The sequence below is a fragment of the Dermacentor silvarum genome, chromosome 6 (assembly GCF_013339745.2).
Source record: "Dermacentor silvarum isolate Dsil-2018 chromosome 6, BIME_Dsil_1.4, whole genome shotgun sequence".
Taxonomy (NCBI): domain Eukaryota; kingdom Metazoa; phylum Arthropoda; class Arachnida; order Ixodida; family Ixodidae; genus Dermacentor; species Dermacentor silvarum.
The window spans coordinates 129,680,788-129,708,734 of NC_051159.1; the positions used below are offsets into that span (position 1 = coordinate 129,680,788).

General features: G+C 45.8%; 3 protein-coding genes across 3 annotated transcripts in view; all 3 read left to right on the forward strand.

Moving 5' to 3' along the window:
- LOC119455987 (major facilitator superfamily domain-containing protein 6) overlaps positions 1-3,759 on the forward strand; it is a 28,679-nt gene extending 24,920 nt beyond the window's left edge. The window contains exons 7-8 of the mRNA XM_037717546.2: positions 278-434; positions 2,721-3,759. Coding sequence (XP_037573474.1) covers positions 278-434; positions 2,721-2,864 — 301 coding nt within the window. The 3' untranslated portion in view covers positions 2,865-3,759. The remainder of the gene's footprint in view (positions 1-277; positions 435-2,720) is intronic.
- Positions 3,760-10,301: 6,542 nt separating this feature from the next.
- Positions 10,302-18,159, forward strand: LOC119456879 (endoplasmic reticulum aminopeptidase 1). Its single transcript, XM_037718695.2, has 5 exons — positions 10,302-11,193; positions 11,672-11,907; positions 14,626-14,781; positions 17,252-17,360; positions 18,010-18,159. Exons 1-5 carry the CDS (start codon positions 10,336-10,338, stop codon positions 18,157-18,159), a joined length of 1,509 nt encoding a protein of 502 aa, XP_037574623.2. The 5' UTR covers positions 10,302-10,335.
- LOC125946338 (aminopeptidase N-like) lies at positions 18,016-27,882 on the forward strand. Its single transcript, XM_049669116.1, has 14 exons — positions 18,016-18,130; positions 19,567-19,712; positions 20,326-20,440; positions 21,065-21,187; positions 21,290-21,355; positions 21,445-21,510; positions 22,624-22,757; positions 23,206-23,306; positions 24,110-24,240; positions 24,803-24,858; positions 25,606-25,753; positions 26,837-26,913; positions 26,994-27,108; positions 27,871-27,882. The coding sequence occupies exons 4-14, from the start codon at positions 21,089-21,091 to the stop codon at positions 27,880-27,882; spliced, it is 1,005 nt and encodes a 334-aa protein (XP_049525073.1). The 5' UTR covers positions 18,016-18,130; positions 19,567-19,712; positions 20,326-20,440; positions 21,065-21,088.
- Positions 27,883-27,947: the final 65 nt, after the last annotated feature.

Consider the following 27,947-nt stretch of genomic DNA (forward strand, 5'->3'; position numbering starts at 1 on the left):
TAGATTTCCTTCATTTTGGCGTCCATCTTGATTTCGATAATGACAGCTGCTGAATTTCCGCGACTTCTACAGTCATTGTTCGGTCTTTTCTGACACTGCAGTATAACTAAAAACTGAGCGATTGGTGTTGGCTCATCTTTCGAACAGCGCGAAAAATACAAGACGTGCAGAGAGGCGACACAAGAGAGCGCTGTCACTTCTGCGATGCTACGCTAAACATTGAGCAGAGAAACGTTACTAACAATGTCGCTTACTTTCCAGACCAATGGGGATACAGGACGAACGTTTTAAACCAAGCCTACTCACCTGAGGAAAGGGGAAGAAGCTACGGCCGAACGTCCCTGGCGGCTGCTTTTAATCCGAAAGGAATCATGGCCCAGGCTGTCAGCCCCGACAGCGCATATCAACTCGACCACATCAGAAAGGACTTCGAGGTTGGTTACATCTATCGTCAGCTTCTGTCCGCTCCTTGTCACCTTCAACGACAATGTTTACAAACGTTCCTTCTCTCAAAGCGCTGCCTTGAATTGTGCAAGTTGAGGGCAGCGCCGTCACTCGCATGAACGTAGTCACCTTTCTGCAATAGTGGTGATCGGCTTCATTAACGCTACCGAGGTAACAAGTAGCCTGAAATTCTACTGGTCATCCAGTTGACCAATAACTTTCAAGCAAGTGCCAGAAGCAGGTGCTTGAAAAGCCCCTTCTTTACTCTCCAGCGCTTTTGAGCCGGCGTAAGACGTTTCTGGTAACATATCTCAAGGGCAGGCCGCCCAAGGGGTACATCAAAGAGAAAGAGTACGAAGAGATACACATTCGTACGAAGAATGGCGGGGCCATCCCCATCGTTGAACAAATTAGGGTCCTGGGACTCAATATTGAGTCTAAAGGTACTAACAGCGAAACCCTTAGAAAGCTCGGGACCAAGGTCACTAACGCTATTAGGCTGATTAGGAGAATCACGAACAAATATCAGGGAATGAAAGAGGCTAGCATTGTTAGGCTCATTCAATCTTTTGCGATAAGCCACATCATTTACGTAGCTACGTACCTTAACTGGTACAAGGCAGAAAGGGACGAAATCAATACGCTCATAAGGAAAGCTTTTAAGCAGGCCCTAGGCTTGCCCTACAGCACCAGTACAGAGAGATTAATGCAGCTGGGCATGCATAACACCTTAGAAGAATTGATCGAAGCTCAGCAGATAGCTCAGCTGGAAAGACTCGCCAGCAGCCGGCCTGGCAGAAGTATTCTCGACAAATTACGAATAAATTACTATAACCAGCAAGGACCGAAGGTTACGTTGACCAGAGAGATCAGGAGCAGGATTAAAATCCCCAATTTACCCAAAAATATGCACCCAGAATTCAATCAGGGCAGGATAACGAGCAGAGCTAAAACTCTACTCAAAGCCTATGGCAATGATGAGGAAGCGCTGTTCGTGGACGCCGCGGAATATTCAAATCACCTAGCATTTACAGCAGTATCAATTAATACAAAGCAAGAAAGCGTACGCACGTGTTAAATCAAAACCAGTGTCTCTGAGGTTGCGGAGGAGGTTTCCATCGCTCTGGCTATCGCTTCTCCCAAATATAGATACATTATTAGCGACTCTCAATCAGCTATACGAAATTATGCCAGAGGACGGATATCAGCTGAAGCTGCAAAAATTCTAAACAGTGAAACCAAACTTATATCATCTGAGGAATGTTACGACAAAGAAATCATCTGGTTTCCAGCCCATAACAGACTGCGAATCCACCGCCAACCCAAACCTTAACGAGTCTGCCCATCGTGTTGCGCGAGGACTCACTAACCGCGTCCGACTAGGGGGGGCTCTGGCCGAGGAGGAGATGGAACGGATGGATAGGGCTAGACTTTTCTCATTCAGTGACATTACCCAATTCTACAGAAAGTCGAGGTGTATATATCCACCTCCTAACCCAAAATTAAACAGGTTTCAGGCGGTTGACTGGAGGCGACTTCAAACCAGAACTTACACGAACCCGGTACATCTTAACCGCATGTTTCCAGATTTATACCCTGAGGCCAAATGTAAGTTATGTAATGATAGAGTAGCCACCCTATAACAGATACTCTGGGATTGTGAAATAGTTCAGAGGAGAATTGCAGTCCCCCCGAATTAACTAAGGGCGCGGAGGAGAACCGCACTGACCAGCTCTGATCTTCAGGACCAACTTTGGGCCATCCAGCAAGCCCGGGAAGCTACCGAGAGACAGGGTCTCTCAGCTGCCCCCGGCTTGGCCTAGACCCAAGCCATCAATTTGCCGGATATTTATTAAAGTTGACTCACTCACTCGCTCATATCTGAGAAATTGCCGAGGAGCATCTTTTTCTGCTTAACGTCGTTGTTGAAGAACATATGGCGCTAGAAAGCTTTGGAAGGCGAGTGGAAGGGCCTGCGCAGCTCTCAAGCAGTGCAGGTGCAACCAGAGAACGATTAGCTGTATATTCATGCACGTGGTAGCTTCGTTTCGTTTAGGCAAGCCTGTAAATTTCCCACCTGCTTCACCTAAATAATAAACAAAAAAGGAGGAGTGCAATTGTAACCAGAGAACGCAAGTTGCACGTCCCGCCTGTTCAGATTAACATTTTTGATCGGCAGTGTTACTCTTTCAAATAATGCAGTACCGGCTCAAATATGAAACGCGAAAGAGTACACTGACTCTTTGTTTGCTTCGTATTCTTTTTTTTTTCTGAAGGCCTACAAGGACGTCACGGCGCTGAGGGACTACGACCAAGATTCAGCAAAAGAAACCAACCCGTTCGCGTCATCTCTGGTGAAAACCTCACCATTCGCTCCGCAACCGAGTCGGAGACATGTCGCTGACTCCTATGCATGGTAGAGGCAAGGCTAGCATCAGAAACAGCGAAGTCATCGAAAGCAATGTGTCAACCCTGTTTTTAAGAGTGGAAGTAGTCAAATTTTAGTTTTGCGCTCGGTCTGCGAAGTCTTTAAGTGCGAAGTACAGGATGCCAAGATGAAGGAGTGCTGCAAGAGAGAACAAACCATTAAAAGTTTGTGTTGCGAAAATGTTACAAAACGTGCAAAGGTAGGTATTCTTACGGTGTTAAAGTGCAGACCGCGACGTACCTATTTCGCACTTGGAGACGGCGCATTCCTAGCGCCGCATGCAGGGTGCTTTATTTGTTCAATCTACGCAAGTTGAGGTGAATGATATGGCTACGACGCAAATTTCCTTTCTGCACTTTCTTTGTTTGGTTTCTTGGACGGCGCCTACAGGTGCAATTGCAACAGTGCTGCGTATAGGTGCTGTTATAATGCACTACAAATTAATTTATTGCTCCGCTTTTGGAAGTATATATACTTTGGAAGAAATGCTGAATGAGTGGGAATTCACTAACATCCGCCTATATGCTTTTATAATCCCATCATATCCAGGTTATGACAAATGCATTACTTTCGCAAAGAGACATGTCATGTATCTTCCATCACCCCCAGACATTATATGCTTTTTTTTTTGTTTACTAACCAGGCAATGAACTTGAGCTGAAGGCATGGCGTTTACTTTGATCGGCGGCAAGTGAATGTTGGCGGCTGGTATAACACAAAGAGATTTTTAAATGACGCACTGATTCAATAGGCGCAAGAGAGCAGTGACTGTTTCGCACATTTATGTAGTTGAACACTATAGCATTGTGCTTTGTGATTCCTACTTTTTATTGTGTCCATGAGAGACTTCTGGGACAGCTTAAGGAGAAGAGGGAGGGGGGGATTTCGAAGCGCATGTTTGTTTGCAATGAGAGTCACTATTCAGTATTGACTACCCTTTCCTTTCCAGTCTATAAAATCATTGAATTGAGCACACAAACTGCACTTTATAGCTAATTATATGGCGGGGGGGGGGGGGGGGATTTTTCAGCGCATGTCAGTTTACCATGACTGCAACTATTCAGTATTGACTACCCTTTCCTTTCCAGTATATATGATTTGCTTACACCTGCAATGAATTAAGCTGGCAAACAACATTTTATAACTAATTATTTACACATTCTTGAAATTTGCGTTAGGTGTGCACAAGTCCAAATGATAAAACTGCAGAAATGAAATTTGTGTAGGGGCTATAATAGTGTTGTTTTAAATGGTTAAAACAGAGCAGAGTGCCCTGTTTATTACTGACCAAATGCTTTATACGGTTAGTGTACTTGTTTAATTTTACTTCACCCCTTGTAGTCATAAAGGTTTCTTTTTTTTTCTAATTGATCATTGAGAAATGCAACTGCAGACAACATGGCTCGAGAGAGTGGTGGTAAGCTGCCGTGTTTGTCGGGTGTGATGCGTCTTCGCGCAGTGGCTTTTGTGGAACGTGCGAACACATAGTACTTAGAAAAGTTATTTTCGGTAACCGGCTCGGCTATACGTACTCTTTAATCGTGACAAAAAATAAAGTGACTCGGATGAAAATATGGTCATGACGTCAACGTAGATGGGCCCGTAAACGTGTTATGCTAAATGACATTCACACACATTGTGTGGAATGCAACCACAAAGCTTACACTGATGAATCGAAAATGTGAATACACTGGCTGTCACTTTGTGCGGCATAGTTGTTTGGACGTTTTGTGAAATGCATATTCACTCTATAGTATCGTGTCTGAAAGTCATACCAAAAGCATACGCTTGTGATTGTATTCGCTTCCTGCAACATATCTTAGCGAATATGCTTGACTCGAACGTATCTTAACGAACATATCTTAAGAAATATGCTTCAGAAATTTACTGAATTTGTAAGATTTTGCAGCTTTCCAGATGTTATATTTGCAAAATTTTGTTCGAGGACTATCGGATAGAAATCCGGGTTTGTATAATTTCTTGCAAGACAATTTCCCTTGATTCACGATACGGTTTCTGTGGGGGTCAGTGTAACTATCCGAAGGCAACACTGTGAATTTGCTGGGACAAATACTTGACAGGAGCTGCGCAGTTGTATCGTGGGTGATTTCATCTTGCCGACATATCGTAACCTATCAGTACAGCTCATCAAGTAGGCTTCACGTATAAACACTACATCTGTGCATATCGTTTTTCGGCTGTTTTTCATCAGTCGTGTGTTAAGCTGAAAGGGTTCTAGTCACCACACAAGGGCGTCACCAAAGCTAAGGTGGGCCTTCTCGAACAAACTAGAGAGTTTACTGATTAAACATGTAATAGAACCGTCATTTATCTTCACTCATTTTGCAGTTCACTTGGTAAAGGAGATCGAGCAAGACTGCGAGTAATTTTACGAGATTCAAGAATCTGTGAAAGATAATTTGTGACACAAAGTTAGTGAATAAGGGTCCTCCGAAACCCCTAGTGAAAGGTGATGTCGCGTTCTCTGTAGCATCAGGGTGATTTCTGCTGCGTGTAAGAAAGCGTTCTAATGTAACAAAATGGACATAATTATGCGAGACACCAAAACAGTACCGATAAGAATGTTTCATGGTTTCTTCAATACTGGACTATCTAGCTTGTTCGAGAAACAGTACAGGTGTTGCCGTTTGTTTTGACAGGCACTGCTTGGAGCGATGGCCAAAACGGCTACAGTCAATTTGCGCCTGTAAGTTATGCTTCTGTCTGAAAGAGTACGTAGCTCATTGCGTGACAGATTTCTAGATAGCTCAAAGCATGAAGCACAGTACCTTGTTGTTTACGTAGCATTGTAACCTCGCTACTGTGAAAGTAGCACGAACGATTATGAAACTGCCGTTTGAGGTTCTTGTTTTATGCTAAAACACATGCAATACACTCTCTGCTGCTGTTAAAGAGCACTACTGATAAGTATTGCCTATAGGTATAAGTATACACATGTGAGTGAGTGGATTGTGTGCCTAATGCATATATCTGCCTGTGTAGTTTTGTTCTATCGTATATGGGAGTACAGCGAGCTGTTTCGAGTATAATGCAATGAAGACAGTGCAACTGCTTGCAATAAGAAAAGAAAACGAATATTATCAGAAGTACTCCCGTAAACAAGACCTCTCAAAAGCGTGTGTGCGTTGATATTCTCATCAAGTTTGTTAAATAAGCACGGTTATTAAGGAAATGTGTTTTGTTATTGTTGTAAGTTTTGTTAAAACGTACTCAGTATACGAAATGTTGTTGTGTCTTTATCTATCTCCGTGCGAGTGCATTGTGTGGAGTGCTCTTCGGGGATTGGTTTATTTGGTATGAAAGAAGGGTATGAAACACCTATGATACGAGTGAATATTAGTAACCTTGCCCCTAGTACTCAAGCCCAACGTTTAAGGGGATGGTAATTTTACCACACCAGTGTTCGTCGTGACCCAAGCAAATTCCTCAAAGCTTGTTTCACATAACAAAAAAACTTTGACGTAGGCCGATCAGCGATCTGTTACTGATTCGGTCTGAACGAAAGTCATCTAAATGTGAAGTCTCAGTGTCGACATCCTCTTTGTGACTTGCGTACGCATGATTAAACGCTTGACTGCGCATTGGCTGGCAGGATGCCTCACTGGTAGCTGCGAGCGACCGTGAATAACCGCCTCGTGTCGACGGTTGTGTCATTCGTTCACGTGGAACTGCATGAAACCTGCCCGCGAAGTATGTCTGTGCTTCAGCGTTGACAGAGTGGAAAGAGAACTAACGTTCGGCCTGGAGTTGTTCGTGCGGAAAAAGAAAACGGCGGTTGTGCCTACGTTTTTGTTTTGTGGCGTGATCTCTGCCTCGCATCCACTACTGTTGCTTACAGCTTATGTGCAGTCGCGAGCCAAAGTCTTTTGTTGGTATCTCTCACATTACGAATGAAGGAACTGTTGAGTTGTGAAATTGTAATGCTTTGTTAAATACATGGTTGGTCCAATGAATGGCTTCATTTTAGGCCATTTAGAGATTAGGAGTTTCCCTTCGAAATGACCAGTTGTGGGTGTGTACCTCATCCTGTTCCTCTTATCACGCTCCTGGTCATTTAGTATACAAGCACGTGAACGGGTGTTGTTTCCGGAACATTGAGAGCTTTATTTCTAAGAATGTCATGCTTTCCTGCTGCGCAGCCTACGCCGTGAATTTCCAAGTGCTTAAGGTGTGTGCATGTATTTGTGTGTATACAAACGGCTTCGTTGCGAAACCCCGGACACGCGGCCTTTGGAGCCCGGTGTGGGCTCGCACCCTTACCGATGCGATGACAATCAGTCTTCTCTGCAGAGGCGAGACACTACGGAAAGAGGGATGCGGTGAGACCTGGACACATAAGCGAAGCGCCGTTCAGCGCTTGGTATTCCTTTGGTGACGTACTGCTCGTCGTCACAGTTTGTTCAACGCGCTCCTCTAACCTTGAGCGGTGGTACAGCGCTCCTGCTTCGTTAAAGTATGCTGTATATTTTTTGGTGTGTCATAGAAATAAATTATCCGTGAAAGCAGAATATTTGTGTGAGTTTCCTTTTTTTTTCTATGCGCGAGCGAACATTTTAAATGGTCACGCAAGTTACTGGGAAAAGATGGAGGTAAACATATACGCGTGTTAAAGACCTGGGCATCTGTCTGGTAAGCAAGCGAATTTGAAATCTATTTTGTTCTTAAGTCATATTACAAATGCATATCCTTTAGCCTTTCGTTAGCATGAGTATGTGTCAGAACTACTTGGAAAAGAAGAAAATGATCTTGATGATGATGATGATGATGATGATGATGATGATGAATCATCGCCAGACAACTTCTACCAGCTTGGTCCCTGCTTAATCATGATTCTCTCTGCATTGTTTCTTAAATTTCCAAGAAGTGTTTTTCTCTGTTTCAGAAATAAACAAAATTTTTGGCTTTCCTCCTAGGATCGCTTTATCATCCTTTTCTCTGTGGCGTCTCTGTTGTCCACGCAACTGCCGGCCGTCTTCACCGTCGCAATCGCCGCTGTCGCCGTTTTTGCCTCTTTAAGCTGAAAAAGCCAAGCACGAAGCTCTCACCACCCAGAAACCTTAAATCAGGTGCAATAAATTAGCGCTTCGAACTACGCACTAACTTGCCATGGTAATCAAGATGTCGGCAACTAAGTGATAAGAAAGTCATCCGAACCCAAAGAAAAGTGATGACTGCTTCGACACTACGGGGTGTGCCAAGACGGCGACCATCATTGAGCCTAGTTCCTTCAATAAATTCTTAAAGAGAGACTTCATCTGTTCGAGAAGAAAGAAATAACAGAAATTACGCCGTCTTCACAAGCTTTACGTTTAATTTTACTGCTGCAAGATAATACGGGAAACAAGAAAGTATATCATGATCTCGATGCGGAAGCAGAGCATCTGAAATCAATTCTTTATCATTTATATTTCTTACCACGTGCAAGTGGGCACGTAACGCAGCAGAAGAAGAAAAGGAGGGTGCAGAGCGCGGCGGTCGTTGCGAACCGTGAGTATAAGTTATTTCATTTTCTTCCGTCATTCCCTTTTGGCGGGCTCAACGACCTACGTTATCGCACGGAAAAATGATGTAGAATGCCCTCGACCAATGTCCCAAATGCCTTTATTCTTTCCAATGGAAATTTCTTCTACAGGTAACATTGCGTGTCGTGGACTGCACCTCGATTCTTCGCCTGACGCATGGCATCGCGCCGGTCCAAATTCACATTGCTTCACTTCGAATGAAGTCAGTGGTCTATCCTAGCTTCGTCTCCAAAACTGACGAACTTATACATATTGTCCGTTTTCGAGAAGCTCACAGTGTGGCTGCAAAATATATACCGTAAAAGGCTTGCGGAGGCGAGTATATCCGGATGCGAGCAGCCGAGCTCCTACCGAGGATGGCGATTTCTCTTGTCGACTTGCTATATTGCATTTAGGCCAGGGATGGCGATCTGGTACGCGTACGTCCACCTGAAGAGCAGAATTAAGCTGGCACGATGACACAGACAATATGCTGCTCTATTTACTCTAGACATTTCCAAAGTGTACGACGGTGTAGAAACTCTAGTGCAGAACACCCAATATTTTTGGAGATGATGCACGACATTGTCTTGCCTGAATACTTTGTAGCCTGTACTGCTGAGTTGTCGCAGGGCACGGAGTTGTACAATGTACAAAGTGGGATTTCATCAGCAAAATACACACGAACGCGAGGTCTTCCCCAAGGTGTAGTTTTATCCCCGCTTTTGTTCAACATCTTGCTCAGTTTCATTCCTTGTCATCAGAATGTAAACACCTACGTTTACGCCGGTGGTAAAGCGTTCTTTGCTTCGGCAGGTGGTATTCAGTCACTGTACGAGTGCTTAAAGAGCACTTACACGTTTTGGAAGGATGGCTAGACGGTATCCGTTTGACCTTAAAGCAAGAGCGCTGTCCTTGTCTTTCCTATATATAAAAGACCCAATGAATATCCGCCTTTCATATATATCATGCAGCTATTTCACAACTTGAAAAAATGAAGTATCTCGGAATTATGCATGATGAAAAGCTTAACTGGGCATATTGAACATGTAACGAACATGTAACTGAAAAGCTTCCCGCGCAGCGGGGATATTGACAGGAGTCAGCAATAACCGATGGGACACGTGGAGACACACATTGGTGATGATTTACCAGATGTACCTCCGTCCTAGACCAGAGTTAGGATGTGTCTGGGACGAATTATTATGCTGGGACGAAATTAATTATGCTGGGACGAAAAGCGCTAATCCTATGTTTGGGGCTAGCGAAGTTTGTAGCGATCGCCGTTCTCTACATGGAATTTCTACATTTCTTTCCTAGAAATTAGATTTAAAATACTCGCTGTGCAAACATTCATAAGGGTATTATATGAATAACCGCTGGGTATTCATAAGGGTATATGAATAACGAATTCAAAACAATAGATTCCTACTTACTGGACTGCAGGCGCATCTCCTCTCTGAGAAAAATGACTTTGCAAATTACACAGCGGCTGCTTGACCTACCATCGGGCTCTCCTTTGCTGCTACTTTTCAAGGCTTCTGTGCTGGGACACACCTACAGGGGATATGTGCATCGCCGTAGAGAAATTCATTGGTGAATCCGATCAATTTCATTTTTAATCTCATAAGTCATTTGTTTTTTTTCGCTCATCCTCTCTTGTATATATTTTTATTGTTCCTTCAAAATGACTGACCAAAAGGAAATCTCTGTTCGAATTGTCTTTATTTATCATAATTACATCTATCTAAATTCATACCTCAAATACAGCTCTGAAATGCACCCGACTCTCGGCAAATCCCGCTGTGTGGATAGGTGCCACTACATTTAAGGTTATCATTATCATCATATGCAAGTGTACAGTTACAACGCTCGTGATCAATGACCCCGCTCATCTGCAGGCATCGCCTCGCTCCCGTAACCCCAAGAAAAAAAGAAAGCATGTGGCCGTCCTCCTCGGGGGATAAGATGCAGCGGCTGCGGGGCGATCGCCCCCAGTGCAGCTACACCATCGACACGCCGAGCTGGGACGACGAGAAGAGCCGCTTCCGCGCCTTTCGCAACAACCCCTGCGTCGGGAACCGTAACGTCACCATCGCGCTCGTCGGCTTCGTCGGTGCCATCTTGGCCGTCGTCGGCGCGTTCACCTACGTGCACGGCGCGGGGAGCGGAGCCTACGAGCCTCCCATGAACGACGACGCGTCGACCGCCGCTGCCGAGACTCCCGCGTTGGTCGCCGTAGCGCTCGCCGAGGCCAACCGGCGGCCGTCGCCTTCTACGCCCGTAGTCGCCGCGGCGCCTCGCCTGGTGAACAAGACGCCTCCGGCGCGGCGACACCCAGTCGCCCGTGCGGAGCGACGCTCGCCGAGACGGACGACAAGGAAGCAACATCCCAGAAGACGCGCCGCGCCTACCCCCGGGCAGGCTCGGAGACGCCAGAGAGTCACGATGACGAGAGCTGGGCAGCCGAGAAGGACCACGGTCCCGGAGCAAGAAGAAGCGGTCACCACACTCTCGGGGCCGCAGCAGAAGCGGAAGCAGCAGCAGCAGCAGCAACGGCCGCAGCAAACGCGGTCGCAGTCGCCGCGGCACCCCACAGATGACGAGGACGATAATGAAGATGTGGACAAGGTCGCGGCGTCAACGCCTCTACCCAAGCACCTGGTTCCGCGACACTACAGCGTGCTGCTCCATCCGCACAATGACGGCTCGCGCTTTGTCTTCACCGGCGTGGTCAAGATTACCGCCAAGTGCGTCGAAAGCACTCGCCAGGTTGTGCTGCACGCCGCTGGAATTCAGGTGAGGGCGCTGGCTATGCGTGCAGCTTCTCGCACATCGATAGTCGCTGCCAGATCTGTACCGTAATTGTGACACGTTCCATACTCACACTGCCCTGCAAGAGCTTAGTATATTTATTACTGCCTATGAGATGCAAACAATCGCATGTTCGCTCAGCTTCGTATGTATTGACGTGGAATGACTCGTGCGCCCTAGCATCTGTCCTGCCATTGCAGGCCACCATCACCGATACGTTGGTTAGAACGCTACCGGTAGACATTTTGCTTTCTTTCTAATTCTAATGACGCCCAGATAACATGTTCAAGATACCAAGTCCTGCAAATTGTTCGTATGCCACTAGCTTCTTTTCTCGTTCGCGGCGGTGCACTCAGTTCTTGTGCATCACGCGCACGCTAAACGCAAATTCCAGTGCTCCTGTTGGCGGCTCAGGCGACTGTCGCACGCATAGTGCACATCTTTCACAAATAGTTTTTCTCAGGTGAACAACGCGAAGGTGTCCTTCAACGTGGTGGCGGCCAACAGGAGCGCCGTTCACGACATCCAAGTGCGCCACGTCGAGGTCAACAACAGCACGCAGCAGGTGACACTTGAGCTGGCGAGCTTCCTGCACGCGCAAGTCATTTACGACATCTCCATCAGTTACGTTGGAATGGTGAGCCGCTGGCCTAAAGGGCTCTACAAGGCGTCCTACAAGCTAAAGAACGGTTCGGAAGGGTGAGTGTGCGTAATACGGCCTTTCTATTGCAATGGGGCTCCTGCGTTGGCCAGGGGGCGCTGCGAAAATGATGCTAAAGAGCGCTCTTTGTCCTAAACTGGGTGGTACCAAGCTCGGTCGTCTGCTTCGGAAAGCACGTTTACAATATGGACCCGCCACTTTCGGTTGTGTTGTACCACGGTTTGCAGCGAATATCGGGCGCCGAAAATTTTTTCAGGGGTGGCACGCTGCGTAAAGGCAAGAAATTATGCAACGCCGAATACGTGTAATCCGTTCAAGAAATAAGCGGCGAAGTTTTAGCGCGGTGTCAATCGCAAGTGAAGCGAGCCAAGTACGAAGTTGAACTTCAGGTAAGGTTTGCACACTGCTAGATTCAGGCGCCCAAACGCGAGGAAATGCTTGCTATAAATGAATTCACAGCAGCGATAAGCAGACATGTGTACGGAACTGCTCGAGCGCACGACGGTACGCGCCGCGACGCAGCGGTCTTTCAGCATGCCGCGATATACGAACTGCTCGAGCGCACGATCGTACGCGCCGGGACGGCAGCGGTCTTTCGACATGCCGCGAAAGGGCGGGCCGCCTGCAATCTTTGTTGACTGCATGCCACTAGACAAGTAATTATGCCAGCGCTGTAGTAGCGGCCATCTGTTCCTTTAGCAACTGATAAATATAACTGATGCAATGCATATGAGCTCCCAGTAACGTACGTGCTAATAGCGCTGCAGCGCGAGCTCGTGAGCTGCTCGCTTGATGTAGCTTTTGATGACAGCGCTCGAACATCGATGTGCTGTAATCAATACTACCTTGCTGCGCTGCCTCGACCTGCTGGCTTGAGGTCAAGGATGAGCACATTTAACTCTCTAACCTGTGCTGCTCATAGTGGGGTAGTGAATCGTCACCGAATCAGCCCGACCATGTGTGGTCATTTGCACACACCCATGGTCACTTCACCCAGCGCGACGAACTGCAGTTATCCAGCGCGCCCGACGCTCCGCTTCGTGAGGCCTTGAAGGAAAACGGTAGAATCTGATGTTGGGATTCAGGCTTTCTTGTTCATGGCAGCCCACGACGCAGCAGTAACGACGGTGACGCTTTTTCGAGGTTGAGCTAGCTCTCTATACGGATCGGCGTCGCCGATGTCTTCTGCTACGTCCCACGGCACACGGAGGGTCCGTTTTCGTTAAACTATAGGCTGCGGCCAGCTCGCAGAGTGGTTGGCGTTGTCTGTGAGAAGTGACGAGCCTTTTCGCACTCGCAACAGGGCAGAAAAAAGTGCGAATCGACGAAAAACTCGGGCTAGAAACATGCTTCACCACAGCCAGGGCTCAATACTTCCCAAGCTGGTACTACTCAGATGACGTTTTTCGCCGCCACCACGCGCCGCTACTATAGCTCAAACTCCAGCGCAAGACGCCCATAGCAATTATGTTGACACTCCAAGCGCATTTATTCCGTCGGCGTCGCCGTCGCGGTCGCCGTGAGGTTCCGTATGAAGTCCAACGGCGATAAAATCGTCGCCGCGTGCCGTACGCTGCGTGTGCGAGTGAAAGCGTACGAGGGTTAGCCGGTAATCGCGGCTCAGTGTAGCGCACGCGAGGGAGCAAGGCAGGCCGGATGCCCGCGGTTTATCGCGCGCGAGGCACGGGGGCGAGGCGACGGAAAGGGAGAGGGAGGTAGGGGTGGAAGGTGCATTCCGCTCCGTCGGCTGCTGCTCATAGCACGGTCGCGCGGGCGCCTTGAAAGTGATCTGCGATGTGGGGGAAGTGTGCGCCCGCGCGGGCCTCATCTTCAAAGGGATCTGTGATGGCGAGAAAGTGCAAGCACCGAGTGCGGGTAGCTTCATATGCGCTGTGCTTTCGACGTTTAGTTCGCGTTGACGCGAGACAAGAGACAGCGCGAAGGTCAATTGGCCCGCTGCCGCTGGCGCGCTTTCTCACTCCGGCGTTTTCACAGCGAGTTTCCGCGGTCATCGAGCGAGATGTGCTCATGTTTATCTGGGCGCGCGTGACGCCGTGCTTGTCTGTTTAGTTAGTAAGCGAATGTTTACAACTTTATACGGCCCATTAAACTACTATCCTTGCTTCGTATAGCTCTGTGCTAATTTGTTATTACAACCGATACTTCGCCTTTCGGGCGAGACTGCGACTTTTTTTTTCTTCCAGTAAAAAATACCCATCAACGATCCGAAACAGTTGGATATCAAGGTACTACAGCTGAATACGGTTGAAATTTAACTCTACCCTGTAGACAAAAAAAATGTGTTCGAAAATTAGACAATACAAGCCTTCCAAAAATTTTACTAACGGCTTACAGCCTTTCGAAAAGCTTCAGATACATGCGTAACTAGTAATATGAAGCAATACACCAGCATATTACCCCACCAGAAAAACACATTTGTAGCAGTTGATTTTTGTTTCTGGCATGAACTGACGGCGTGGGTGCCTCTCGTATGCGAGTGTCCCATGGTTCAAGTTCGCAGCCCTAATGTGTACCACGGTACTAAAGATTTATTTTGTGCGTAATTTGTTTCGCTCGAAAGTAATATTGACGACGCTGGGACATTCCCTTTCTCCCACAGATGAAGTGATATCACTGCGGTCATCATCATTATCACCGTCATAGCGTTTTGGTTGAGAGAGCACGTGTCGTCATTTTGCCTCATATTTGACAAAGCGTTACTGTGTTACCCTCTCATTTTCACATTCATCGTCTAGATGGATGGCTTTCACCCGCATGAAGCCAATGTACGCTCGCCGCGTCTTCCCGTGTTTCGACGAGCCTTCTTTTCGAACTACCTTCGACGTGGAGATATTGAGGCGCAAGGACTTCAACTCCATCGCTAGCATGCCCATATTCAAGATTGAGATGAGGTACGTGGTTGAGGGCTGGCAGCGAACGCAGAACAACTCTGGAGTGCGTAAAGCAGCTTGTCCGTCCAACACTGAGTGCTTCTTTCGCGGGTAATGTTAAACCTCTTCAAGAATATACCGCATTGCAACGTTGCTCGCTCAAGTTGCCCGTCAAATTTTGTGAGTAAGAAATGAAACGGTGGGCCACAATAGACAGCGTAAGCAGACCTCGGCTCGCCTTAAATTAGGTGGTATTACGTGCCAAGACCACCATCTGATTATGATGCACGCCGTAGTGGGGGTCCCCAGATTAATTTGGACCACCTGGGGTTCATTAACGTGCACCTAAATCTAAGTACAAGGGTGTTTTCTGCATTTCGCCCCCATCGAAATGCGGTCGCCGTGGCCGGGATTTGATCCCGCGAACTCGTGCTTAGCAGCCCAACAGCATAACCACTAAACAACCATGGCGGGATCGCCTCGCCTTCCGCATCTCCCCCCCCCCCCCTTTTTTTTTTTTCTTCATGCAAGCCCTAATAAAAGTTTCACTGCATCAAACGTACCAGAAGCGCTGCGCATAGTAGTGGCAGGGATAAAACGTGTTATGCTTGTATACATGAACACATCGGAAACCTGTTTACTTACATTAACGTCAACAAGATATGCATGTCTTTTTCAGTAATGTCTCAACTAATAGACATGTGACCGAAAGGTTTCATGGAGAGAGGCAAGTGGCACCACTTTCTGTCATCGTGAGAACCAATACGGTCCATAAGCCTTTCTTCCGATTCTTGATTCTCGGTCGCGCACTGCTACAGCCTACGACTACGAAGGTGGTGTCACTAACTTTTCGTGAGTGAACTTCCAATAATCGCATGATAAAAAAAACGAATATTAAAACCGAGAAAAAATTCGCATTAGCGGCTGACCTTCAAGTAGCTACCCTAATGCGTGATTGTCGAATCTTTGAATCACGAAGACCACCTTTATTTTTTGCGTGGGAAAGTTTGCATTCACTAATGTTGGAGTAACAGCTACGTATTACACCAGCTCCCAACGACACAACACAACAAACACCAATCAAACTTTTCAATTTGATTTGGTTACTCGAAAAAATCGTCGGGATTCAAAAGGACTTCTTGCTTGGCCGAGGTGGCGTAGTGGCTTGGCATTGCGCTGCTAAGCCAAAGGGCGCGGGATCGAGTCCCGGCCACGGCGGCCGAATGTCGGTGGGGGTGAAATGCAACAACGCCCCTGTGTGCACTGGAGGCACGTTAAAGAAGCCCAGGTGAAGTTTAATCCAGAGTCCCCCACTACGGAGCTCCTCACAATCATATCGTGGGTTTGGCAAGTAAAAACCCCAGAATGTATTTTTTTTTAGCGATGGTCATTACAATGTCGCGGAGCGCAGCAACAAAAGTAGCGACGTCCAGGTGCATCCGCACAAAGCATAGAGCATTTTCCGTTAGGCTATCCCGTTGTGATCCACGTATCCCCCTGCTGCTTACCCGCGCAATGGTTACAAAATTCACAGGGTTTCATGTTATCCCTAAGACGACTTGAGCGCAAGTGGCGATGCACTAAAGACGGACACATGAGGTGCACATACCCCTTAATTCGCTTACTCATCCTCTTAATCCGCTTAGTCATCCCCCTTAATTCGCTTAGTCTACTTCGCCTAATCATCCCGCTCAATTCGATGAGCCATCCTCTTAATTCGCTTACTCATTTTCTTATGTGCTTACTAATGCTCTTAATTCCATTAGTCTATTTCGCTTAGTCATCCTCTTAATTCTCATAGTCATTAATCTTAATTCTATTGTCTTTAACTCGTCTAGGTACTCCACTTAATTCGCTTTATCGTCCATCTTAATTCGCATTATCATTCCTCTTTATCATTTATCTTGCTTGCTTACGGGGGTGGTGAGCCATCGATGATGATAGTTTTTTAACTTTTCGTGTCGTCGATGCATTTTCGCTCAAGAACTTTGAAGGTCGACTGAACGATGGGACATATAAGGCTTTCGCCTTAATAAGCAATTTCAAACAATAGATGCGCTGATAAACGGCAGGGGCTACGCCGGGTTCAATGGAATGGTCTGGCAGACGATGCTCGGAGACCAAAGGCACTCTGCGCTCATGTGCCTACCCTTGCTACTTAATTTAGCAGTATCGCTCGGTGACACGGCGCTGACGTACCGATGTACCGGTCGACGTTCCCGTGAGATTATTCAAATTTGGGAGAGCCTTACATTCTTTTTACCGGTGCATTGCAGATAACGACGAGGAACAGTACACATACACAAGGGCCACAAGTGCTTGTTAAGCGGTGCGCCGCTAGGAAAGTTATGTAGTATCGTCAGATTTGTTCACTTGTTTTCTTGATCATTCACATGAACAAATTCACGCCCACACACACGCATGAGCAAAAATGCTGGTCGCCGCGGCTGTCTCGTTATCGGGCACTACTTCTATTTCTCTTTTTACTTAGTACCAACCACAACGACTATGTGAACGACGTCTTTGTTCGCACCCCTCCCATTCCGACCTATTTGCTGGGGTTCGCCGTCACTGACTTCAAGCATATTGGAACAGGAATCGTAAGTCAGTTCCTCTTTCTACGGTGCAGAAACTTGCAGTGTAGATAACTGGCATGAAATGCGTTTAGAATCTTGTGTGACTATTGCTTTTGTTATGTAATTATGTAGATGCAGTGGCTACCATAAGTATAGCTCTTTGTTTAGACTCCATTTTTTATTCAATACGATCGGTCGTAAGGATTTCTTAGGCTACATTCGAAAGCAACCATTCCCATTTCGCATAACCATTTCCTTTGCAATTCGAAAGCAAGTGTTCACGGAGAATGGCATGCGAGCTATCGCTGTTCCTGATCCTTGGGCGAGATGTTTGGCACAAAGGCTTTGAGTTATCTTGTCACGAACATTTAGCGGACATTTCAGTTATCAACTGGCCTCATGATGATCGACTACGAGGACTTGTTTTTCCTATAAGGGTCCTACCTGCAGATTTTGCCCCTAATAATGCGTTTCACTGCTCACGAAATCTTTGAAAGAACTCCCACAAAAACTTTCACTCGTCACTGAATAATGTTACTAGCACAAATTCAATCCCGTCCCCTCTTTTATTGCTTTATGTATTTTTTTCTTTGTGTTGACACAGGACGTCACAATCACGTGCGTCACTGATCCTGTCGATGTTAACGCACCATAAAAGCATTTCTTTTTTCAGGTGAAAGTGTGGTCCGAGCCATCTTTTCACACTCGGGCAGAGTTTGTCCTGCAGACCGCCAACACCTGCCTCCAACTTTATGAGAAGTATTTTCAGACGCGCTACCCGCTTCCTAAGCTAGGTACGGACGTTGCAGCAGCGCACGCATGAAAGGCAGTCCCCTCTAATCTAAGCAAAAGAAAAAGCATAGATTTTTTTTTATTGACGAGCAGCAATTCGCATATCACATGCTCTCGTGCACCAACCATATGAAGTCAAAAGCCTCCGGTTTGATATGGAAGGCTTCACGTGGCTTCTTCACCGATTTCATATTGTTACTAATTGTTGAGCCACTCGATTTCTCTTGTTTTTCTCGTTCAGGACTCAAAATCCAACACAAAAGCTAAGATATTGGTTGGTATAGGGTCAAATAATGACGCCGTAGAACTTTTACAAGAAGCGATGCGTCGTGTGGCTAGAATTTTGAATAAACAAGGGTTTTGCTTCGTTCGTGTTACATTTGTCCACAATAGCACGCATTTCAGAAATCGCGACCACCGGTCACTGAAGACACTAGCTGCTCGGCCGTTGGCTTCCTCTGCGGTCTTTAACGCACGCCTCTTTGATGCATCGTAAACGGAGGTTTATTGTTCTCATCCCTATATACTCTTGAATGGTGCCTTGAGAGAACGGAACGGCGGATCGTTCCTACCATCGTTTACTTAAACATTTGACGAAGCCACCCTGTACGGAAGCTGACACTGTAAAGAACACCGTCTTAGCCAAGCCCTACACAAAGCTATCCACAGAGCATTCGTTGTTGTTGTTGCTTATACTGAAGAAAAAACTACGTAGCGTCACGTTGCCTGCCACGTGCATTGCATTGCACCGTTACAGAGTAGAAACACGTAGGAATATTGACATATCTGTATGAATGGGTACAAAACATTTATGAAAGTCATCGAACTTCACTTCATCTCTGCGTCTCATAGTTTCACTGATCGTTAACTTCCTAATGCCTTACGTAATAGGAATATTAAGCTAAGGTGTATCACTAGCTTACGCTTTTGCAATAGCAAAACAGCCACGCTTACCACGAGAGGAGTCATGGTAAGCCAGAAAAGATGCAGAAAGAAAAGATGGGTGGCAAGCTGCCAATAATAACAATTGGCATTAACGCCAACTATATTTACGTTGTCTGCGTGAGTACATGTGCTAGTTGCTTGTCCACAGGTAAGGAATACAATGTGTTCTGGAATAACCAAAAAAAAAAAAAAAAGACTCAACCCATCGAGTTTTGAGAGATTTTCCTGCGCCAAAGCAGCTCAAGCATGACAAAATACTTTGACATTCATGACGTCACAGTGACGTAAGGGTGCCGAGTTTTCGGCGCGAAATACAAGGAAGGCAAGTTTGGCCTGTATTTTGTCCTGTAATATTTTGTCCCATCAAATTAATGAAAAAAGGGTCTGAGCTGATTTAGTGCTAAACTTTGATGTCCCTTTAACGACTACCTTGTAGTCACTTACGTGCACTTTGCTGTGGAGAAACTTAACAATAATATCTCGGTTTTTACAGATATCGTAATAACGCCGGCCGGAGGGGAGCCATGTGAAAGCGAGGGCATCGTGTTCCTCCCTAGTTCACACATGACGCGTTCCAACCTTTCCTTGGATGCGAGGAAGCAGGCCGAGTCGAGCATTTACAGACACGTTTTAAAGCAAGTGAGTCGGGACGTTTGCCAGACGGCTCTTTAGTTCTAGAGGTCTGTCGATTTTGCCATTTTGAGAACTGTTATTCAATACTCTGCACAGAAGGGAAAGAAGAGGAAGCTCCGCCATGTTCAGTAGTGCTACGCGGACGTTCGATTATCTTTACCTAACCAGTCACCTAGACAAATCACCTGGGGAAGAAAAGCTCGCTAGCCGTTTGTTTGTTGTTAGTAGAGGCAAACTAAAACCCTTTTGTTTTACTACAGGAACTTGAACTTGTCTCTCACGCTTTACAGTTGCTTTACTAATAACCTATCTGCAACTATCTATTATCGCAATAACCTATCTCGCAAAAGTACGTATTATACATAGTGCTTAGAATATTACGAATAACTACCAATAACTGTTATTTTCATCAATTTTTTGGGACCATCTTTGTATTTTGCAACGAATGAATGAGTGAATCCTGCTCCAGGACAGACCGCGTACGAACTTGCTTTTTCGACAGATGAGTTTCTGGAAAAACGGCGCACCCTAAGGCGAGACCACAGGGCTTTTAGTAAATGTCATAGTAATGAAAGGCTCTTCCTGTTTCATTCGCATGACAACGTGCTGCTCTGGACAGTGGATTGGCGGCCTCGTCAGCTTCCATACCTGGAGAGAACTGTGGCTGGATGCGGCCCTGGAGGCTTACATACTCTACGCGCTAGCCAGAATGCGAAAACACCAAGTCCGCCGAGGTTCGTGCCCTCCGGCTCCACAGCTTCTCTGACGATCTGTTTCATCCGCGAGAAAAGTTTAAAAAGCACCCTCGCGCCACTGAAACTGTTGGTCGGCTGTGCAACGGGCTGTTATACACCAGAATCTGCTGCGGTTGTAGGTGCCAGCCGCCTTTTTCCGCTAACTGCAGGATCTGACGGATAGAGCTATGACGATAACGCTCAGCTTGTTCTTATCACGTGCTTGACGCCAGTGTTCGCTCTTCATGACTTTGTCGTTAGCCGGCCCGTTATCAAACCCGCTGACCCTACGCGGGCCACGCCCACAGATGGCGACGACGGTCGAGATTAAATGTGCTTTATCTTAACGCGCGTGTGAGAGTGAAATAATCTGGCCGGTATTATAGCACTTCGATGCTTACAGAACATAGAGACTTAGCAAGACAGTTCCTCCTAATCTCTCTATTGATCAGTGATCCAGAAGGTTCAATACATACCTCCGCAACAATGATGGTGATTTAAAAATTGATTAGGGGACGCAAGCGGCTTGCGTAGCGAAGAACTCGAGGTCTGCTAGGGTTTCTAAACCTCTCTGTTGACTTCTCACAAATTGTGTAGCTGGACCGTGTATAAACGTTGTTGCAGGAGGACGACAGGTTTGAAATAAAGATGCAACAGATGCTCAGTCTGGAAGCATCTCAAGACATCCCTGCTCTCTCCAGAGAAAATTCCTTGCTGGACACCGATGCAAGCTTACCTGTGCGCAAGGTAACCTCACATCAAAGATACAGTTAAGGGAGGAATATTAAACGTTGCTTGCGAAAGCAGCCACGCTCTGACTTCAATGTTCTGTGCTCATTTATGTTCTAGGGAGAACTGCTACTCCACATGTTTGACAGTGCTGTCGGTTCCAATGGCATTCGGAACGCCCTGCAGGTGACCTATCCTGTGTTATCTACTTTTAATTATCACTAAAGGTTGCACTCAGCGAAATGAATCAGCTTGACTTTTTTTTTTTTTTTCAGGAGTTGATGGTGAAACGGAAGCACCAAACTATTACTGAGCAGGATCTGTGGAAGGAACTTTCCAATGTGAGTGTTTTTGTTTGTTTGTTTGTTTGTTTGTTTGTTTGTTTGTTTGTTTGTTTGTTTGTTTGTTTGTTTGTTTGTTTGTTTGTTTTAGTTTTAAATACGAACAACGCGTTAGCGCATGATGGCTCGCGGTGCCAAAGTAGCTGCCAAAGAGAAAGGGCGAAGTAGGGCTGAATCGCTTCAGAACAATCAAGAAGGGACCTTGAAAACCTAGCTGCCATTCCTAACAGAACTCAGAATAAAGGATGTTCACTAAATCTAACTAAACTGGTATCCTTACCTTGTTCGGCTAAGCGGATAATTCAGCTAAACAGAAGCGCGCAATTTCTGCGAGAAAATAAAAAGACGTCTTCAACCTGTTCAGCTAATAAGAAAATTCCGATTAAAAGCGGTTGCCTTACAGGGGCTTTGCCAAAGGCTCAGGTAATGCTCAGCAATTACTCTTCTGCGTCTGAATGATTTGACTGTGTAGCCTCGCGTGCACGACAACGTATTCGTTAGAGCCTGGTTTACACTAATCAAACACAGCATGGAGACCAACGCTGCTTGCATTCATATGTTTTAACTCGTGCTTCATAAGGACTGGTTGGGCTGAGATGACAAACTATGGGTGGTGATGTGACCACATGGGTGTAAGTGCGTGCTGGCGACTATGACTAAAATTCTGGGCCACGGCTGTTTAGCAGAATTAAAGCAGTCATGATAGAGACAGCGTGGCGTTTTCTCTAACCAGTTAAATTTATTTTATTTTGCTTATAATGTAAGCTGCAGGAGTTACGTTGAAATTTCACGAAGTAAGGAAACAAAAGAAACAGTGAATGGCTGCTGCTAGTACCCCTGGCAATGTGTTCCAAAGTGTTCTTCTCCAAACTTGAGCTTGTCTAAATTTAAAATCTTCGACGTCACGTGGGGCTGATTCAAGAATTTCTAGGTAGCGTCGCCACTCAACTTTCGCGTTCATACCAGCTTCTCGCATACCAACCCTCGGCTTTCGACTGAAGACAGTAGCAGACGTGTAAATGGCCCAGCTTAAAATTCAGTTTCTTTTTTTAATTTTTATTTAATTGCTCATTTGGCCATCGAAGGATTTTCGAGAGCTCTGTCGTCATGCAGGTGAACAACGAGAGCTTTCCTGGTGCCCACTTGGCCCACGCGTGGACCCACAGTGCCGGATTTCCGTTGCTGACGATCAGCCGAGCCTACGGCCAGAGGGTCGCGGTCGCACGCCAAGAGAGATACGGACAAAAGTACGCGCTTGCGTACGCCATGATCACTTGCCTTCTTTGATTTGTTAAGCATTGGGGTGCGTCGCGTTCAACGCGAGATGCAGGGTGCGTGTCCAACATGTGCTCTAATCGACGTACATGTTATAAACGAATCAAAACAGAGAATGTGCTAGTTTTACGGAGCAGGTTAGGTGACGACACTGCTGCGGTGAAGTTCGGTATTGGGTTTAACTTAGCGGCACTGTTTTTTCGTGTGGCTTAAACCGGTGTGATCTTGGTCGGATCGCTATATTTGCCTGCAAAGGTTGTAGTGACACGCTTCTTCGTTCCCTGTCATTCCTTATTGCGGTGTCTAAGCACGCGCCCGTGTACAGATCCGAAATTTAAAAAAATATTACTCTTGGTGTTTCTACCCTCATTGAAATGTCGAAAGATTATTTTTTTTAAATTTTCGCATTGCTTTTGGCAGTGCATCGCAAACTGTGTGGAGTATCCCGGTAACCTACACTGACGGAACAAAGATGGACTTTGACAACACGGGCAGCATTTTTTGGCTGACGACCAAAGAAGGTGGGTGCATTAGAGACAGATTATGGATCAAGCTCGGGACAATTAACTGCATTCTAGCTTTGCACTGCTTTGGAATGAGGTGCTAGAATACGAGTAGATGGTCCCGCGCAGCGCATTCGTAATATTCAGTTCCAGCGCAAATCTGTCATGCATTTGTTGAAATTTTGTTTTATGATCGTGCCGGCAATTACGGTAATGAGCATCAGTTTGCTACTGGCACGTGTTCGGGTTATGAGTCTTGTCTAGGATGCTGGCCCTGTCACTCTGGGCCTTTAGCGAGTAGTTTGCTAATGTATTGAAATATGTGTCCTGCTTCTCTGTGCCCATACACCTCTCCTCACAATTCCTTCCCCAAACATCAAACGTGATCTTAGTGCTCGTGACATTGCTACATTGACGTCTCACGTTGTACGTCCGTCCGATCACGTGTTTTCCTTTCGTCAAAGCGTGTGAACGGTGTACTGCACAAACATAAACGCTGCACGAGATAACGTGAACTGTGCGGCACCGCATCATAACATTTCTTCGCCGGAGTACAACAAATCAGACGTGATTCCGTTGCCGTGGTCGTCATACTCTCCTCACCGTCGCCGTCGTTGTCTTGCTGCTGTTGTCAAACATATGCTCGCGTCACACGCACACAGGCTCGTCCGTCTGGTAATTCTTTGCAGAATTCCTAACTCGGCTACCTGCAGAATGATTCGCATAACATTGATTCTCACAGTGCTTGGGATTTACCTAAATGTTTTCATGCAGTTTTTTAAAAAATAACGTTGAATGAAGTTTAGCTTAACTGTTTGCAGCCAAGCTTCCTAGTGCTCCAAAAGATGACGACTGGCTGATTGCGAACCTGCGTGGCTGTGGTTACTACCGAGTCAATTACGACCCCAGGAACTGGAACCTCATTACCATGGAGCTGAACACATACCACACGGTAACTGGTTTTTCACCCAAGTGCACATCAGCGAGTGTAACATTGCCGCAACTCGATGCCTCTTTCCTGTATACAAACCTTCAATGACAAAAACAAAGCATGATTTATTCTTAAAAAGAAATAAATATTGGCATTATTCGATCAATGTTCTGAACTAATGGCGTTTCAGCTGTTTCACACGTGACGTTCGTACAGCCACATCTCTCACAGTTTATCTATCATCTATAAATAGTACGCGCTCTAATGTGAAAGTTTTTCAATGGCCATTTAACATAACAGAAGTTACCAGGAAGAGGAAAATATTATCTGCGAAATTACGAATCTTTCCCATGATTTTGACACAAAGTAGAATTGCAGCTTAATAAAAATATAGAACAGTTTCGACATTTTGTGAGTTTTATAAAGGTTCTAGATAGATTTCAGCGCCTGATTTCCTTCGTTCGGTCTATCCCCGCACGTAAGCTTGAACGGTGAATAGGGGCATTAGCAACAATTGGTACCGGCAATTTTCGAACGTCTCTTTGAACTCGTACCTCACTAATTCTGGTCTTATCTGACGCAGAATATTGACGTTGTCAACCGGGCCCGGATAATTGACGACGTCTTCGAGTTGGCTGAGTAAGGCTGCAAACGCATCTCTAATATACTTTAAGTTTTGCCTTAAAGATATTTCTGAACATGTGCTGCACCTTTTAGGCCTGTTAGAACAACTCCGCGTGTAATATAGATCACCTTACCTAGGAACGTAAGAGTTTGTCCTGTTTGAAATTTATGCCCTCTGCTGCAAAAGACTCGATGCAGTAAGCAGAGAAACTTTCTACTAGACGCATCGTTTTCAGCGCAGTCGCAAGGGGTAGTGACGCCCTCTGTTCGCACCGCGTGCAGGTATAAGATTAGATTAGATTAGATAGATAGATAGATAGATAGATAGATAGATAGATAGATAGATAGATAGATAGATAGATAGATAGATAGATAGATAGATAGATAGATAGATAGATAGATAGATAGATAGATAGATAGATAGATAGATAGATAGATAGATAGATAGATAGATAGATAGATAGATAGATAGATAGATAGATAGATGATAGATAGATAGATAGATAGATAGATAGATAGATAGATAGATAGATAGATAGATAGATAGATAGATAGATAGATAGATAGATAGATAGATAGATAGATAGATAGATAGATAGATAGATAGAAAATGACTACACATTGAAAAATAATCATTCGTCCGATGTCCTCCACTGCCACATCTGGCATAGTCCCGGGTGGAGCATTGGGATTACCGTAAATGAATCAAACGCGTCAGTGCCCTCCTGACGGCTTCCCGTCTGGCATGCCCTTTCTTCTAAGCCTCGGCATTGTCCCGTATGGCACGGCTCTCCATGCGTCCGAGTACCTGCGGCGGGAGAAGGAGACCCTGCCGTGGACGACGGTGCTCAAGCGCTGGGAGTACCTCGAGGCTATGCTCGGCACCGGAGTGGTGCTCGAGAAGTGGAAGGTGAGTGTCACTTGTCTCTTGGTCGCTTGCAAATTCTGTCAGATATGCGACACGACAGGGACCGTATTTTGTAACGATTCTTTTCATTGTCCACACTCTTTGCTTTTCGTCACTGATACAAAGTCGCGCACCCACTATATCTCCGCAATTGGGCACTTGGCGAAGTTGATAACAAATGCAGAGAGACAGAGAAAGAGAACGCTAAAAAAATGCGGCGCCAGGACAGGATACGACAAAACACGATAAAAAATCATGACAGCACAAAACACAATAAAGGTTTATGCTAACGTATACGATAGAAAGAGGAGGACGATGCGCAAATACGACAATACGTGACACATCTGTAAAGTTAGATTCATTCGGAACACGAATTCGATGGTGCTCAGAATTCATTGTGTTTCTGCGTAACGTGCAGTGACTCACGGCGGCCGTAAGAGGTGTGTGGCGTTGCATATGTTCTTGCTAATTGCGTTCGCTACGATATTGGACTGTACTTAAATGTGAGCGCGTGTTTAGAGTGGAATTCAGTACGCAGGTATTGACGCACGAACAGGAAATTATAAGAACTCCTGTTATGCGTAGTTAAATGGTACCGTGACGCGTAAGCGCTCTGCAGCCGGTTTCTAAGCATGGCGTAGTCCCTAGCGTACGTTTTGGAGTATGGAGAATGGAGTAAATTCAGGAACCTGGAAACTAAATCAAAATGCATTGGAGTGCTTTGAGAATTGTTCACGTTTGAATTTATGCTGATAGTACTACGTAAGACGTCCGAAGAATGTCTCTCTTCTACAGATCACGGTAATCGCTGCGTTCGGTCTCCTTCACGTTTCCACTCTGACAAAGAAACTTAAAACTCCTACTGTCTTGAAACTGTACATTAGTAGCATACTTTGAAGCATAATCGTGAAAGAAAGAGGGACACTTTCCTAACCACTCGACTGCTGAAAAAATGATTTTTTTAATCTTTTGTCAGTTCTCTACTTGCTGCCATCCTCAAGAAACGTTGAACGGCTGTACTTCGCCTTAGCAGCCTGCTTTAGGGATGCGTGACACTTACCGTTTGTTTGTTCTTCTTGCTTCCAGCTCTTCATTATTCGGATTCTGATTCATCACATCCACAGCTTCAAATGGTCTTACACGCAAGAAGATAACGACAAAAGGTGTGCAAAGTCTCGCACGTCGTTGGGGCGCCTGTAGCACGAGGCCGCTTAAACAGTTGTGCGCGAAACTGTTTTCGCAGGCAGCTGAGGATAATACACTACGCGTGGTCCTGCAGATACAAGTACGGGCCGTGCCTCATTGAGGCGAGGCACGCCTTCGAGACTTACAAGTCGTCCCAGCCGACTTCCGAAGCCGTAAGAAGTGTTTTGCCGACCTACATTCTTTTCGCTAGGTCTCTCTTAAGAGGTGGTTTTGAGCCTAGTAGCTCAATGCGAAAATGCTATTAAGACGCATTCGTCAAGCCCAGGGCGCCTAATAATCGACCTTTTCTCCAGCCATACTAATGTGAACTGTAAAAAAAATATTAACCGTGCGAAATCGCTATTCACCATAGCGAGGAGTAAAACTTTAGTGTTGTGCCGAACGACTAACCGGAAGTGAAGTTAATTAACAAGACGACCAAGCAGGTATACACCGCTTTCTTGAGAGTGAACGAAAGAAAGAAAGAAAGAAAAGTTTATTGTGTTAATTTTGCTAGCAGCGCAAAAGAGACGGAAACACAATAGAAACACAGAGGGCAGGCTCTAACTAATAAATGACATCAAGAAAAGAAAATATGGGCGAAAATATCAATCCACGCACACATACAGTCAATTCAAGGCATTTTAAAGCAGACTTATTTTTTTATTCAAAAATGCAAATGGAAAAGACCAACACCCAATATCGTGATGTGGAACGCTTCCACGATCTCACGTGGCCCTCTGATGTATCTACTGTAATCACACATGTGCGTTTATAGAAAGATTTGCAGCCACACGGCTTACGATTGGTGCAGATTTTTGTCGCAATCGATCTTTGACACAACACCTCATGACTGTTCAAAGTAAACCTTCCCACAAGAAGTGGCTGCACGATACACACAACGAATGTAACTTGAATTGAGTGTATCCGCGCAGGTGGATCTTTAGTATTATTTTCCTAGTAAAAATGGCAATTGCTAGTCAGTGCCCGTCCTGTGCGCTTTGCTGCAAGC